At 35.6% G+C, this 16,525-nt stretch overlaps 1 protein-coding gene and 1 pseudogene across 4 annotated transcripts in view; one reads left to right on the plus strand and one right to left on the minus strand.

The window, feature by feature from the left end:
- The window catches only part of MTPAP (mitochondrial poly(A) polymerase), a 50,878-nt gene that overhangs the window by 13,643 nt on the left and 20,710 nt on the right, over positions 1-16,525 (minus strand). For all 4 annotated transcript variants that reach the window (XM_077152802.1, XM_077152781.1, XM_077152807.1 and 1 more), the window contains exons 5-6: positions 7,941-8,152; positions 5,511-5,737 (exon numbers count right to left, since the gene is read on the minus strand). In XM_077152802.1, coding sequence (XP_077008917.1) covers positions 5,511-5,737; positions 7,941-8,152 — 439 coding nt within the window. The remainder of the gene's footprint in view (positions 1-5,510; positions 5,738-7,940; positions 8,153-16,525) is intronic.
- On the plus strand, positions 93-2,250 carry LOC143677154 (ATM interactor pseudogene; annotated as a pseudogene).

Below are 16,525 nucleotides of genomic sequence, written 5' to 3' on the forward strand. Positions count from 1 at the left end.
GAGCTGATCCAGCCGGCGGCGGCGAGCTGTCCCAGGCTGTGCGCACCACCATCCTGCTCACTGCGCGCAGCTGCGGCAAGACCCTGCCCAAGAGCCCCGCGCTCAACATGCACCTGGTCAAGAACCACAGCCTGCAGGACGGCACAGTAAATCCAACTATAAGGAAAGACTTAAAAACTGTACCGAAATTCTACTGTTGTCCAATGACAGGATGCCCGAGAGGCCCCGACAGACCATTTTCTCAATTCTCTCTTGTTAAACAGCACTTTATGAAAACACATGCTGAAAAGAAGCATAAATGTAGTAAGTGCAGCAATTCTTATGGTACTGAATAGGATTTAAAAAAGACACACAGAGGATTGTGGCAAGACCTTCCAGTGTACATGCCTTGCAGTCCACATATCTACTGAAGGGGCCATGAGATCCCTGCTAAGCACAGGGATCCACCTAGTACGAAAAGGAAAATGGAGAACTCCATGAACAACCAGAAGTTGTCAAAAAAGACCATTGAATCATTGCTCAATAAACCATCCTCTTCACCAGACACACAAGAACTAGAAACTTCAGAAATAAAGCTAGTGGCTTCCTTTGAAGACTCCTGTAGTTCTAATGCCAGAAAACAGACTCTTACAACACCTCCAAGATATCCTCAGAAGTTGCTTTTACCAAAGCCCAAAGTGGCTTTGGTTAAACTACCTGTTATGCACTTTTCTCCCATGCCTGTCTTTGTGCCTACTACAGCCGACTCCTCAGCCCAGCCTGTGGTGGTGGGTGTGGATCAGCAGGGCTCTGCTGTGGGCACCATTCACTTGCTTCCCTTGTCCATAGGAACCCTGATCCTTGGCCTAGATTCAGAGGCATGCTCTCTTAGGGAGAGCCTGCCTCTCTCAAAAATTGTGAATCCCATTAATGTTGAGCCAATTAGCACAGGTATTCAAGTGAACTTGGGTAAAAGTCCACCTGCTATTTTATAACAACTAAGGAACACATGTCAGAAGAACAGCATTTCTTCCAGCACTGTGCAGACAGATCTGTCTTATGCCTCACCAAGCTTCATGCCTTCTGCACAGTGGGCTTCCCCAGACTCCTCTGTATCCTCTTGTTTTCAAACTGATTTGACTTTTGGTTCTCAAGTTTCACTTCCCATTAGCGTTCATATGCAAACACTGTTACCCAGTTTCAGAGCAACTTCATCCATAGCCGCTCAGACCGATGCTTTTTTGGATGCTGGTTTCCAGGCAGGATCTCCAGAGAAACTCACACTAGTGAAGTACAAAGTTCCACAGATGACCCGGTACACATGGACCAAGAGTAATGTGTGGAGACATTTTTGAGAATGTCCATTCTTCATTCAGGGTTTCTACAGACAATATTATAAGCAACAATTTGGTAGCAGAGACTCTAACTCATGGTTTGTTACCTCAGAATGACTCTAAGACTTTAAATCAAGATATTAAAAAATCTTACCAATTATAAACTTCAGTGAGCAGAACAGTATACTTCCTTTACAAAACATGAAAGATAATCAGACCCAAACCATAAATTTATTAAGCAATTTAGAAAACACCTTGTCAAGTAACTTGCCAGGTCAGACATTGTATAATCACAGTCTTTTGTCTCACATGAACACTGGACCTGACACCCAGCTCTCATCTGACCCAACCCAGAATCCCAGGATAGATTTTGATATTGAAGAGTTCTTTTCAGCCTCAAATATCCAAACTTAAACAGAAGAGAGTGAACTTAGCAGTATGAACACTGAACCAGTCTTGAAATCCCTGGACACAGAGACCCAAACCGACTTTTTACTTGCAGACACTTCTGCTCAGTCCTACAGTTGTAAGAGAAATGTTAACTTCTTGCACCTTGAAATGTTTGATACACAGACACGGACAGACTTAAACTTCTTTTTAGACAGTAGCCCTCATCTGCCTCTGGGTAGTCAGTCTTCTGAAACACTCCAGCTTTTCCATGAGCACTGATTCATCTGACACACAAACCCAAACAGAAATGACTTCCACTAAAAACCTACCTGTTCTAGAAAGCAAAGTTCAGCTGAACAGTACAGAAACACAGACCATGGATTCTGGTTTTGAAACCCTGGGTAGTTTGCTTTTTACCAGCAATGAAACTCAGACAGCCATGGATGATTTCATTCTGGCTGATTTGGTCTGGAACACGATGGAGTCTCAGTTCAGTCCTGTGGAAACTCAGACATGTACAGAACTACATAAAGTCTCTACCTTCTAAAAGGGAAGTCCACATGCAGGATGGCATTTAGTATTCTTTTGGATTTAGAAAATGGGGATTGGGGACAACAGTATTAACTACTGAATGTAGTTGTCTAGATTCTTTGCAGTTCTTTGCCTTTTGTAAACATGAAATTTGTATAGAAATATGTGTATTATAAAGTGTATGATACTGATCTAAAAATGATTTTTGCGTTGCATACCATTGCCCCTTTAAAGCTAGTCTTTCCTTCTAAAAAGTAAATTTCGTACCTTTAAAAATATTAGCCATTTAGCTAAAGCCAACTTAGCAAATGTTTTTTGTTGTAGTGTAACAACATACTTAAATTGTACCTACAATATATTTTTAACAGTGATTGGTAGAAATTCCTATTTCCTGATAGTAACCTGTAAAGTGGATTTAAACCACAACACTTATATGGTTTGAGAGTCATGCCGCCTCCAGCTTCATCTGCTTTGCTATCTTACTCTTCTGACTTGAAGACACAAAGGAAAACTATAGATGTCTCTAACTTTTGAAATACTTTTCATGTTGTCAACTTCTCTACATGAGCTGTTATCAATACCAATGTTAAGATTACCATATTTTATTCACAAGAGGTTCATGGCTGTAAAATTTTGTGTTAAGGAATAATTGCGAGGGCTGATGTGTAAATAGTGATCCTCTCAGTTGAATTAGCAGTAAATCATCCACAGCATGGAAACACTGGGGTGCCCTACTCACACCCTGCTGTCTAAGTAGTAGTAGTTTAGAGTGCTGCCCCAGAGCTGCTTCCCAAAGTGCACCCACAAGCTGAATCTGAGCTTTATTACGCTGTATGTTTAAAAAAGGGGGGGGGAGGGAGAAAAGGACAATTTCCCCTAAATTTCAATGTGTAACAATTCTACTAAACTTACTAGGGAAGAATGAAGTAACTCACCTTCCTTCAGCCACTACTCATCTCTTTTCCTTGAATGATTTCTGAAAGGCATCTGTCTAGCAAGGGAATTACTTGTGCCTTAAGGGTAGCAATCACAGAATAGAACCACCTAAAATACGTTAGTCTGCATTTTTATTTGTTTATTTTTAAAGAAAGTTGTATCAAACAGCCTACTTCAAAGAGAATAAAGAAGGCAAAGATCTGTTGTTTCAGTCAACAAGAACATTTTTTTGTTGTTGTTTTGGGATGGGAACATGGTCAAGTATGCTTTCAGGTTTTGTGTATTTAGGAGATTGTGCTTAACTGTTGGCCAACATTCAGAAAAGTAAGATTCAGTGCAGTTTGTAAGTATTCTAAGTTTACAAAGAAATGCTTGGTCCCTTCTTTTACACACACTTGTGCTACTGAAGGCTAAATCCTCAAAAGAAAACCTTGCAAGGGGACTAATAATTCCTTAAAATAAAATAACAGTATTACTACTAGTTCATGCTCCATACATCAGATACAGAGGACATGTTGGCAGTGGGTAAATAACATATATTCTGGGCAGATGAACTCAACTTAGTAGAAGAAAGAGTTTGCTTTGATCATAGTTGCCTATGAATATGGGTTTCAAAACAAAGCCTTAACTTAGAATTTCATTATGATTTAGAATCATCACAGCCTTAATGTTTAAACATCTATTTAGGACCTCCCAATAAAGGAGAAATGCATGTTTGCTTACGGCTTTTTGTAAATATAAATGCATTATCTATTGCTTAAACAACAATAAAAAACAATGTTTCTGTGGCAGTATTTGTTTCTAGCCAACAGAATCATTTGCAGGAAAACGGAGCATGTAATAGAGTTCTTTATGTACAAGAACTGTTCCCCGGGCGGGCCACGGTGGCTCAGCAGGCAAGAAAGCTTGCCTGCCACGCCAGAGGACCCGGGTTCGATTCCCGGTGCCTGCCCATGTAAAAAAAAAAAAAGAACTGTTCCCCCCAAAACCTTAGTTACCTGAATTGTTCTAAGAGCATTTGTAAAAACTGAAATACAGTGATTAAAAAGAAGAAAGAATTCTATAGTTAAAAAAAAGTTTATCTGCAAATAATCAAACAAATGAGACAATGTACACAAATATATACAGTATCATCTAAAATCAACTGCCATACCACTTTACCTATTATGGCACAAAGAAAACATTCTGGAAGTTTATAGGAAGAGATCATTTCTAATTTGGAGAAAAAGGGAAAGCACCACAGAAGAGAGTATTAGCTGGAATGTGGGAGCACAGGAGGACTAGTGGAAGAGGCTGGAAAACTGGGTTGTGGCTAAATTGTTGAAGGCCTTAAGCACCAAAAAATAGAGTTTGAGCTTTGTTCTGTTGGGAATAAAAACCCTTTTAAGGGGCGGGCCACGGTGGCTCAGCAGGTAAGAATGCTTGCCTGCCATGCCCTAGGACCCGGGTTCGATTCCTGGTGCCTGCCCATGTTAAAAAAAAAAAAAAAAAAAAAACACCCTTTTAAGGTTATTCTAAATAGGGAAGATTCAGGGATATACTTTAAAATAAGTATCTGGCAGCAATATACAGAATGGGTAAATGAGAAGAGTATCTACACTTCTGAGTATACCCCTTAATTATCTATTTTCCTTTTATAACTCAGAACTGTAATATCTTAGTATCTTCTCCAGCAATCTACCAATATTTCAACTCACTTATAATCCAAAGCAAAATAGTATGCTAGTTTTAATATATTTCACCTAAGATTGTTTATAAACTTTTAAGTAGCAAAACATATTTACAATCTTTAAAATATCCTGAAATATTTCAGCATTTCTAATACAACTTTAGATTGTATTAGAAACAGGGTCAGGTTTGGAAAGTCATCTCTGAAAACATCCAATCAAAATCTTGTACCAAGGGTGCGTGGTAGTTCAGTGGTCAGAATGCCTCCCTTCCATGAGGGTTCGATTCCTGGACCATTCACCACCCCCCCCTCAAAAAAGCTGTATCTGAGAAATGTTTTGTTTTGTTTTTTTTCCAGGTCATTCAAGATGTGGTCAATGAAGTGAGAGGGTCTACAAATCTCTTCACTGTTGTGAACAACCCTGCCAACTACACAAATAGGACCAACTCTCAAACATTCCAAAGGCCCCAACTTCACAAGTCATCTGCCCTCATGACTCCTGGGTACATTAAAAAATATTTTAAAAACACTTAAATTTTAGATTCATAAGGCTTTAAAAATTCAAAGACAAAGTATACAACTAATAACAAACAAGACTTTGAAAATACATGGTAATTATATTCATCCAAAGCGTCAGAATGAAAAAATAGAAATGAATGCCCTAGCCTTACCTGCTAGGGTTTTTAGGTAATCTAGAGTTGGAAGAACAGGGGGTGATCTTCTCTGAAGAAAAAAGATGACCATCATCGTAAGGGAAAAATTCGTGATCCAAGCTCCAGGAATACTACTCGTTAAGGAGTGTGCTCGGGCCCAGCATCGGATAGTGAACACCAAGGCTCTTACTCGGGAGTCCAGGGCACCATACATATAAAGGAGTTCAGAACTTTTCAAGGCGATCCTTCCAAAAGACACAGAAATAATTTTCAGTCCCCCCAAATCATGATCCAAGAGTAGAAAGCATTTACCTAGAAATACATCTTACTATATCTGGATGCATTCAGAACACTATGACCAGTTGTGCAATATAAAATTTAACGTGAATGATAAAAGTCAAATATATTCATTACCACTAAAACATTCTTTTAAATGTTGACAACTACAATGTAATTCTAAAGCTTAGAATTTTTAAGTCAAAGTTCCTGAACATGATCTTAATAAGTGCACACACTACATAAGTGCTCTCTCATAATTATCAAAAAGGATATAAATTGGGCGGGCCGCGGTGGCTCAGCGGGCAAGAGTGCTTGCCTGCCATGCCGGAGGACCCCGGTTCGATTCCCGGCCCCAGCCCATGTAACAAAAAACGGACAAACAAACAAAATATAATAAAAAATAAGAAAATGTTTCCCTTCCTTCCATCCTTCCTTCCTTCTCTGTCTTTCTTTCCTTCCTTTCCTTCCTCTCTCTTTAAAAAAAAAAAAAAAAAAAAAGGATATAAATTCATCTCTAAGTTGAGAATATTTACACCTCAGTCTTACACCTTTGTTATCTATTATTAAAGAAATTAATCTAAAAACAAAAATAGCCTATTCATTTTATCAAGAAAGAATAAGTCTTAAAATTCTGTAGTTTGTAAAACCAAAATTACCGAAGCCTAATATTTATAAAACTCAAAACCCATGAAGATAAATTGGAAAAAATCCAATTTCACACCCTATTTTTAATATGTCCTAGTTGTAATGTTACAATGCAAATGCAAATTCAGAGAATTATTAATCAGAAATTTTTTAAAAGTAAGTTCCAACTGATCAAAATGTCTTGTAATTTCTCAATGAACCAACAGAGGGCACTTAATCCCTTAAAAGGAGCAAGTTTAAACTTAACACCAGGATATTTACTTGCTGGGTTTAAAAAGAACAGAGAAACAGTAAATTTAGTGATTATTTTAGATATGCAAATGAAGCTAAATTAAACTGAAAGATCTATATTGTATGTGCAAGACATCTAATATAAAGAATAGTTATTGCAAGAGTATTTAAAACCTGAAAAAAAGCATGCTAAAACCATATTTTTAAAAGAAAATAACCCTATTACAAAGATAACTTTAGTCACATTTTACATAGTATAAACAAAATGTAGTAATGGCAGAAAGTGTGGTATATATTTTTATATTAAAATTTGGCTTGAAATCATGACTTCACTTTATAGGTTCCTAAAAAGAAATTCAAAAGCACTTAAATTTAAACAAAACCACTCTAGACTAGACTTCCTTAGTCTACTTTTAGTTATGTTTTTTTTTAACCTAATACATATAGTAAAATCAAACACAATGAGAATAGTAGAGGTAAGATGTAAACTCCATAACTGAGATGTTTTCTATATTGAGAACCAAGGAAAAGTAATCAGAAGAAAAGACCTGTCATTCCCACTCCTTTTCTTTTTGTATGTTGTATAGCTTGGTCACATTTCGTTATTTTTCTATTTGAGTATCCCATTACTGTAGCACCATTTCTTCAATTTTTGTTTGTTTTTTGTTTTGCTTGCTCATTTGTTTTTTTGGAAAGTGTATGGGCCGAGAATCCAACCCAGGTCTCCTGCATGGCAAGCAAGAATCCTACCACTGAACTACCCTTGTACCACCATCCACTCCATTTTTTAAGCAAACAGGTTGCTAGGTAATAAAATGCAAATATGCTGAATAAAAACCATTAGGTCTTAGGCTGTTTAGACCACTTTTTGACCTAAGCAAAGAAAATCAGCTTTATCAGCTACACAAAATTGACTGGACCTGGAGGCAATTTATTCAGAGGTCATACTCAAGTTGTTTTTCTAAGTACACTTAGACTACTTAGTAAAAATAGATATTCCACTTTGCTGGATATACTAGCAAAAACAATGAAATACAGTTCATCTCAGAAGATGTTAGTCAGCTGTTAAGATTTTAACACAATATCCTGACACTTTGTCTAGGAATATCAAAAAAATCAAAAGACATAAGAACATAAGAAAAAAGTATATCCTACTTTTCAAGCCAAGTTCTCAAAAAATTTTTAAAAATAATTAAAACCACTCTAAAAGTGTCCAAAAACATTGCTTATGCAAAAAAAAACTATGCAAATATCTAATAATAGTCATATTTAAGGCAATCAGCTTGAACGTACCTATTGTTAGTAGTCAAATCACACTGAAACCCAGAGGCCTGGTGAGAGAACCTCACCAGTGGACACCGAGCATTTAAGATCTTCTGCACGCCCACACAACCGGGGCCGAAGTGGTCCAGGCACTCTCCGACCACAGACAGGATCTTCTGAGTGGCAACTCTTTCCGAAGGAACACTTTTCACTTGAAATTCTGTCAGAAAATTTCCTGAGGTCTGAATAATAAAAACATCTTTAAATAGGAACTTTTTGTAAAAAAGTAATTTCGTAAATAAACTTTTCTAAAAACATGTTCTAAACCATTTCTGGGTGGGGAAAAAGAACACAATAAAAATTATGTATGCAATAAAAGCAGCGTTAAAGATCTTCATTTGTGCCTTTTACTTCTCCAGTTTAAAGTACTAACCTGAAAAATCACTGAATTTTTACTATTAACTCATATACCATAGTATATTATATATTATTAAGTAATATAATATTTACAACTTACTCTATCAATTCAGTGACCATGCATTTGCCCTTTCCTAATTAGCCATTAAATTTTAATAGAGCAAGCTATAAACCCACATTAGTTAAAACAGGGTATTACATGGACAAGAACAGCAGATCAATAAAAAATAGTATAAATAGACTTAACTATATATAGGAATGTACTATTTGACAAAATGAACTCTGAAAATTATTGAGGAAAAATTCCTTTTTGATGAGTTAAATGACCTTTAAATAATATTAAAGGATCCACAGCTTAGCCCTAAATTGAAAGTAAATTCAAGAGGGATCAAGGACTAAAAAGTTTTATCAGAAAAGTACTAGAAGACGATGGGTGACAAATGTCCATCCACGGACGAGTGTCTAAACAAGCTGTGGTATATGCATATGATGGACTACTACGCAGATGTAAGAACAACGTCAGGAAGCATGTAACATTATGCTGAGTGAAATCAGTCAGAAACAAAAGGACAGCTACTGTATGTTCTAACATGCACTAACGTTAACAAGTGAACTGTGAGAATTAAAGTTAAGAACGCAGGTTATAAGGAAAAAGAAAGAATGTAGGGATTGGGCATTTGGTGCTGAAGGAGTGCAGACTGTGTTAACAGGACTGATTGTTAAAGATCCAGAAATGGATAACAAATACTATCTGACAGTAGCGCAATAATACAAGCACACTGAATGAAGCCCAGTGTGAATATGGTTGAGGGAGGAGGACTGGGGGACATGTATGTCACCAGAAGGAAAGACAGAGGATAAAGACTGAGATGGTATAACTAGTGATGCCTAGAGTGGACAACTGGTGATTAAACATACAAATATAAGAATGTTTTTGCATGAGGGAGAACAAATGGACGTCAACATTGCAAAGGTGTTGAAAATGGGATATACTGGAAAGAATACAATCAATCCAAACTAGGGTCTATAGTTAACAGTAACATTGCAATATACTTCTATTGAATATGCCAAATATTGGCAATATGCCAAAGCTAAATGTCAATAAGTAAGGGATACAGGGGACGGGTATGGGATTCTTAACAGAAGAAATGGAAATGTCCTTATATAGATTGTGGTGGTGAAGGCATGGCTACATTATTATACTGGGAACCATTCATTTTATACTTAGGTTACATTGTATGATGTGTGAATAAAAATGTTTAAAAATGAAAAAAAGACAATGGGTGAATTTTTTCATAATCTTAAGAACAGTGAAGGATTCACTAAGTATGACACAAAATTCCAGAAGAAACAAAATGACTGCATAAACGTTAAAGCCACCTAAGGCAACGTTTATACTCACAAAGACATGAAAGACAAAATGAGACAATAATCCATATGTCTAATAACGTGTAGGGCTAATTTCCCTAATTTATGAAGGGCTCTTACAAATAAGTAAGGAGAAAGAAATTCATGCAACTTTTTAAAAATTATTTATTTTTTATTGATACATATATTCACATACCATGTAATCATTCAAAGCATACAATCAATGGTTCACAATATCATAGCTATGCACTTGTCATCACAATCAACTTTTTCTTCTTTGTGAAAAATAACATTTTTTTAAGTTTTGAAATAAATTTCAAAGCACATTGCAACAATTGGTCATAGAACAGAGTCAGAGTTTGGTATGGGTTATAATTCCACAATTTTAGGTTTTTATTTCTAGCTGTTCTAAGACTCTGTAGACTAAAAGAAATATCAATATAATGATTTGGTAATCATACTCATTTGTAAAACCCTATCTTCTCTGTATAACGCCACCATGAACTTTGCTCTTTCTTCTATTCTTTAGGTCATCCAATTTTTTAAATGGGGAAAAGAGACTTGGATAAAAGGTTTAAAGAAAAAATAAGAATAGCTAAGAAATATAGTGAAAGATACTCATATATTCTAGAAACTAAAAGTAGAAATTAAAGAAACAAAGAGATTTTTCACTTAAACTGGAAAAAAACTAAAAGGCTGACAGCAGCAGCATTGATGGCTATAAGAAAACATACTATATTCTTGGTGGCAGTGTAAAATTGTACTATACTTTTTAGAGACTATGTCTGTATCTACTGAAACTAGATTTATAATACTTTGACTAGCTATTAAAATTCTAGGAAATTATTCCAAAGAAATGCTTGCATAAATGAACCTACCTACAAAGATGTCCACAATCACACATGAATATGCTATTTTTTCTATTGATTTCTGTCATTAGACAGATTCTGCTTAACTAGGTTACTTTATATTAAAGGTAATAAAATGGATTCCCTTTAAAAACATTAAAATTTCAGAACTCTGGTTAGTTCCTTTGTTATAACACATTTTTATAACTTTTCTGTTTCCTTAGACCATTTTATTTTATAATACAAGCATATACAATGTACATGGGAAACAGGAAACCATTAAGAGCAACTGACAAAGTAGAAAAGCAAAGAAAGAGAAACATCCTTTAACAAGATTAAGTAGGGCCTGAAGAAAGATCTGCAATCAAATAATCTCAGGATGGTAAAAGGAAGTCAATTTGGAGAGTATCATCAGACCAGACGGTGAAGTAATGCCACATTCAAGCTCAGAAACCAAAGAAAGGGTAAAACACACAACATAGGTAGGTATAATCTTCTTTTTCCTGTTTTTGTTTTCTTTTTCTATTGTCTTTTTATTTCTTTTTCTGAATTAGTGCAAATGTTCTAAGAAATGATGAATATGCAACTAAGTGATGATATTGTGAATTACTGATTACATATGTGAATGTGTTATTTGGTTTGTTAATTTTTTTAATTAATAAATAAATTTTAAAAAATATCAAAAAACCCCACACAACATAAAGGAGATAAGATACTTTATTATTATTTAATATTATCGTTATTATTAAAAATACTATAAATGAGAGAATAAAATCATTTGGGTAACAAGAAAAATGACACCAGGGAATCCCAGGAAAGTAGAGGCGCTGTGAACTCCAAGCAGGAATGTGACTGTTAGTGAAGCTGTTCACCAAATGGTTCCCACTCACCTTACGTACTGGGTAAGAAAGCTCTTTCCTGCCCCTCTGAAGTTAACCACAGTCATGTGATATGCACAGGTCAATAAAATGTGAGAAGCTTAAAAAGCCAGCGTTCACTTGCCCCCAACCCATCCTGCTTAGTGATGGTAGAAATACAGGCCTTTACCAGCCTGGGTGCCTGAGGGATGGCAATGTTTAGAGTGTGCCTGCCAACCTGATTTGGACACACAGCCTTAGTGAGAAACACTGAATACACTAAGTTTGGAGACTGCTTATCACCAAAGCATTGCATGGTCTAGCTTGACTGACCTAAGAAGCAAGAGATTAAGAATGACATGAGGTACTTAGATAAACAGCCTCTGCATAGAAATCAAACACTGCAATTTTGGGAGACCCAGATGATGAAACACATCTAGTAGGATTAAAGGTAAGATACTCTGAGAAACTACTCTCCTTTAGGAGATAAACGAAAATCAGAAGTAGTTCTCAGAGACAGATAAAGCATTAAAGATTTATTTACTATACCACTAGTTTCAGAAACATTTTTAAAGTATTACTTCATATTCCTCCTACCAAGATGGGTATTATGCCAGCATCTACTTAGAAAAAATAAATAATTTAAGCACCTTGTCCACAGCAAGAATTTTTAACTAAAACATTTTTTTTCAAACCTACAGGGAGGTTGCAAAAGTAATACAAAACCCATACTCAGAACTCCAACATCTGCCCTATCCATTTATTTATCTATCTACCTCTCCCCTATCTATTAGTCTATCTTCAAAATATTTGGGTGTAGGTTGTATATACCATGCTCCCTGAACATGGAATACTTCAATATGCTTTTCCTAAGAAGGATATTCACTTGTAAAACCACATTAAATACAGCTATCAAGTACAGGAAATTTAACATTGATATAAGGCTTACAATCAATATTTCAATTTTTAAAATGTCCTAATTTGGGGGGGGCATTTTCTCCATTTTTAGATCTAGTCCAGATACATACAATGGATTTAGTTATTATTATCTCTTTAGTCTCATTCTTTGTTTAATTTTTGAAACATATGTATCACATGAACTTTACCATATCACTCCTAAGCATACACTTCAAGGGGATAATCATTCACAGTGTTGTGCTACCCTCACCACCATTCATTCCCAGAACTCTCCCACCACCACCAACACAAAACCTGCACCCATTATGCATTAGCTCTCCATTCTACCTTCTACCTCATAATCTGTATACGTCCTGTCTCAATGAATTTGCATATTCTAGCTATTTCATATAAGTGGAATCATATTTATGTAACCACATTAAATAAAGCTATATATCTGACTTATTTCACTCAACCTAACTTCAAGGTTCATCAACACAGCAGCATATATCAAAACTTCATTCATTTTTAGAGCTGAATAATATTTTATGTATATACCACATTTTATTTATCCATTCACCTGCTGATGAACATATGGGTTGCTTCCATATTTTGGCCATTGTGAATAATGTTGCTATGACTACTAGTGTATCTACCTGAATCCCTGCCTAGAAACATGATTGCCAGGTTATATGGTAGTTCTTTTTAACTTCTGAGGAACCACCAACCTGTTTTTGTCCCTGCCTAGAAACATGATTGCCAGGTTATATGGTAGTTCTGTTTAACTTCTGAGGAACTACCAACCTGTTTTCCACAGTGACCGCACTATTTTTACATTCCCACTAACAATGTACTAAGGTTCCTATTTCTCTGCATCCATGCCAGTACTTGCTATTTTTATTTTTTTTAATACTAGCCATTCTAGTTGCATGAGGTAGTATGGACAGTGTGGTTTTGATTTGCAACTCTCTAGTGACTAATGATGCTGACCATCTTTTCATGTGCTTATTGGTCATTACATCTTTTTGGAGAAATATCTATTCAATTCCTTTACTCATTTTTTAATTGGGTTGTCTTTTTGTTGTTGAGATTTAAGAGCTCTTTGTATATTCTGGATATTAAACCCTTATCAGATATATGGTTTCCAAATATCTCCCCCCATTCTATAGGCTGTCTTTTCATTTTCTTGGTAATGTCCTTTGATGCACAAATTTTAATTCTGATGAACTCTCATTTATCTATTTTTTTTTTTTTTTTTTGCTACTTGTACTTTTGGTATGAAGTCTAAAACTTTACAGCAAAAATGTAAAAATGTTCCCCTATATTTTCTTCCAGGAATTTTATAGTTTTAGTTCTCATATTTGAGTCTTTGATTCAGTTGAGTTAATTTATACATATACTGTGAAGCAGGGGTTGTCCTCCAGTCTTTTGCATATGGATATCCAGTATTCTCAGTTTCATGTATGGAAGAAACTATTCTTTCCCCACTGAATGAACATGGCACCCTTGTCAAAAATCAACAGGCCATAGATGTGAGGGTTTATTTCTGCACACTCAATTTTACTCCACTTGTCTATACATTTGTCCTTGTGCCAGTACCATTCTATTTTGATGACTCTAACTTCATAAGCTTTCATACTGGGACATGTAACTCCTCCAACTTTGTTTTTTTCAACATGTGTTTGGCTACTTGGTGTCCTGTGCCATTCCATATGAATTTGATGATTAGCTTTTCCATTTGTGCAAAGAAAGCAGCTGGGTTTTTGGCTGGGATAGCAATATATACATAAATCACGTTGGGTGATACTGACATCTTATTGATACATGTTCTTCCACTCCAGGAGCATGGAATATCTTTTCCATTATCTAGGTCTTAAATTTCTTTCAGTAACAATTTGGAGTTTTCTGTGTATTAGTTCTTCACGTTTGGTTAAAGTTATTCCTAGAATGTAATTCTTTTAGTTGCTATTGTAAATGGAATTGTTTTCTTGATTTCATTTTCAGATTATTCTTGGCTGTATAGAGAAACAGCAGATTTTGGTGCACTGATCTGGTACCCTGCCACTTTGCTGAATTCATTTATTAGCTCCAGTGGTACTCTTATAGACCCTTTGGGATTTTCTATATATACAGGATCATGTCATCCATGAATATGCATACTTTTGCTTCTTCCTTTCCAATTTAGATCTTTCTTTCTTCTTCCTCCCTAATTGCTCTGAGTAGCACTCCCAGCACTATGTTGAATAGAGTGGTGACAGCAGCGTCCTTGTCTCGTTCTCAATCTTAGAGGGAATACCTTCAGTCTTTCATCATTGGATATGATGTTAGTTGTGGGTTTTCCATATATGCACTTTTTAATGTTGAGGAAGTTCCCTTCTATTCCTAGTTTTCTAGGTGATTTTATTAAGAAAGAGCTCTGGATTTTTTCAAATTGCCTTTTTTGTGTTAACTGAGATACACGTATTTTCCCTTTCATTCTATTAATATGGTGCATTACATTTATTTTCTTATGGTAAGACACCCTTGGATTCCTGGGATAAATCCTGCTTGATTATGGTGTATAATCCTTTACTTGTACAGTTGAATTAAGTTTGCTAGTATTTTATTGAGAAATTTTGCATCTTTATTCACTAAAGAATATTGGCCTATACTTTTCTTTTCTTGTGATATCTCTATCTGGCTTTGGTACTAGGAAGATGCTGGTTGAATAGCATGAAGTAGGAAGTATTTCCTCCTCTTCAGTTTTTTTGGAAAAGTTTGAGAAGGAATGGTGTTAATCCTTCTTAAAATGTTTGGTACAATTCACCAGTGAAACCATTTGGTCCTTGGCTTCTCTTTGTGGGGAATTTTTGATCACTGATTCAAGTTCTACTTGGAACTGTTGAGATACTCTATTTCTTCTTGAGTCATGTTAAGTAATTAGTTTTATGAGTAATTTGTGTACTTCATCTAGGTTTGTCTAATTTATTGGTGTACAATTGTTCATAAGATCTTCTTTTAATCCTTTTTTTTCTTCCAGGTCAATAGTACCATCCCTCCTTCATTTCTTATTTTTGTTATTTGTATTCTTTCTCTTTTTTTCTGTTAGTCTAGCTAAAGGTTTGTCAATTTTATTGATCTTTTCAAAGGACCAATTTCACAGCAATAATTTAAAATGCAGAAAATAGCATTTGAAACTTGGCAACCAATTTTTACTTCTAAGACCTAAAGCCTCTAAGACACAGACTATTATTTAAAAAAAGGAAATCTAAAGGAAAGTCCAGTGTCAGGCATAGATTTTAGCTTAGAGTTTTGTGCTAAAACAATCCTTGTGATGTCAGACGACACGTTTCACATATAAGCATTTTTCACACAGTTAAAATATTCATAAAAGCTTAAATCTATTGTTTTAGAGAGCAAATAGCTTTCAATTATTCATTAGCAAATGATCTGTTCAGTGCCTTTGATGCTTAAGACATACAAAAAAGTCTAACACAATCTCCTTGATTGTCCTCAACTCCAATTAAAATTAAAACAAGTGTATAAAGAATTATAAAACAAGGTGGAGTATAAAAGAGAAACGCAAAACAAGTACTAGAGAGATAAGAAGGAGAGTTCATGATTGCTCAAAATGGTCAGAGAAGAAGGCTTTATCAATTTAGGAGTTGTGGTAGATTGAGTTATGTGGCCCTGAAGAAACATGTTCTAACTCATTTATTTCTATGGGTGTGAACTGTAAATAGGACCTGTGGATGATGTTATTTTTAGTTAAGGTATGGCCACCTAAGTCAAATGGGTCTTAATTCTATTACTAGAGACCTTACAGAGAAGGTGACAGCAAGAAAGTCACATGGAAAAGCAAGAAGCGAGAAGTCAAAAGAACCCGGAAGAGAAAGAAGATACCATGTGTTCTGCCATGTGACATAAAAGCCAAGGACCAAGGATTGCCAGCAGGCAGCCTCAGACGAGAGCCACTGAGAAGAGAGCAGCGCCTTACTGTCACTTTGATTTTAGAATTAGCTTCAAAACTATTAGCCAATACAGTCCTGCTGTTCAAGCCAACTCACTGTTTTTTGCAGCCAGGAAAGTAAAACAGGATTCTTCTACCTTTTCATTGTACTTTATTTTGTCTCTAGTATCAAAACTATTAATGATTCTTTAAAAGTTCATAACCCAAAGTATGCATTTATATCAACACTTTCATAAGTTCAATCAACATTCAAAATGTCAAAGTGGTTAACAGATCAAA

The sequence above is a fragment of the Tamandua tetradactyla genome, chromosome 1 (assembly GCF_023851605.1).
Source record: "Tamandua tetradactyla isolate mTamTet1 chromosome 1, mTamTet1.pri, whole genome shotgun sequence".
Lineage (NCBI taxonomy): Eukaryota > Metazoa > Chordata > Mammalia > Pilosa > Myrmecophagidae > Tamandua > Tamandua tetradactyla.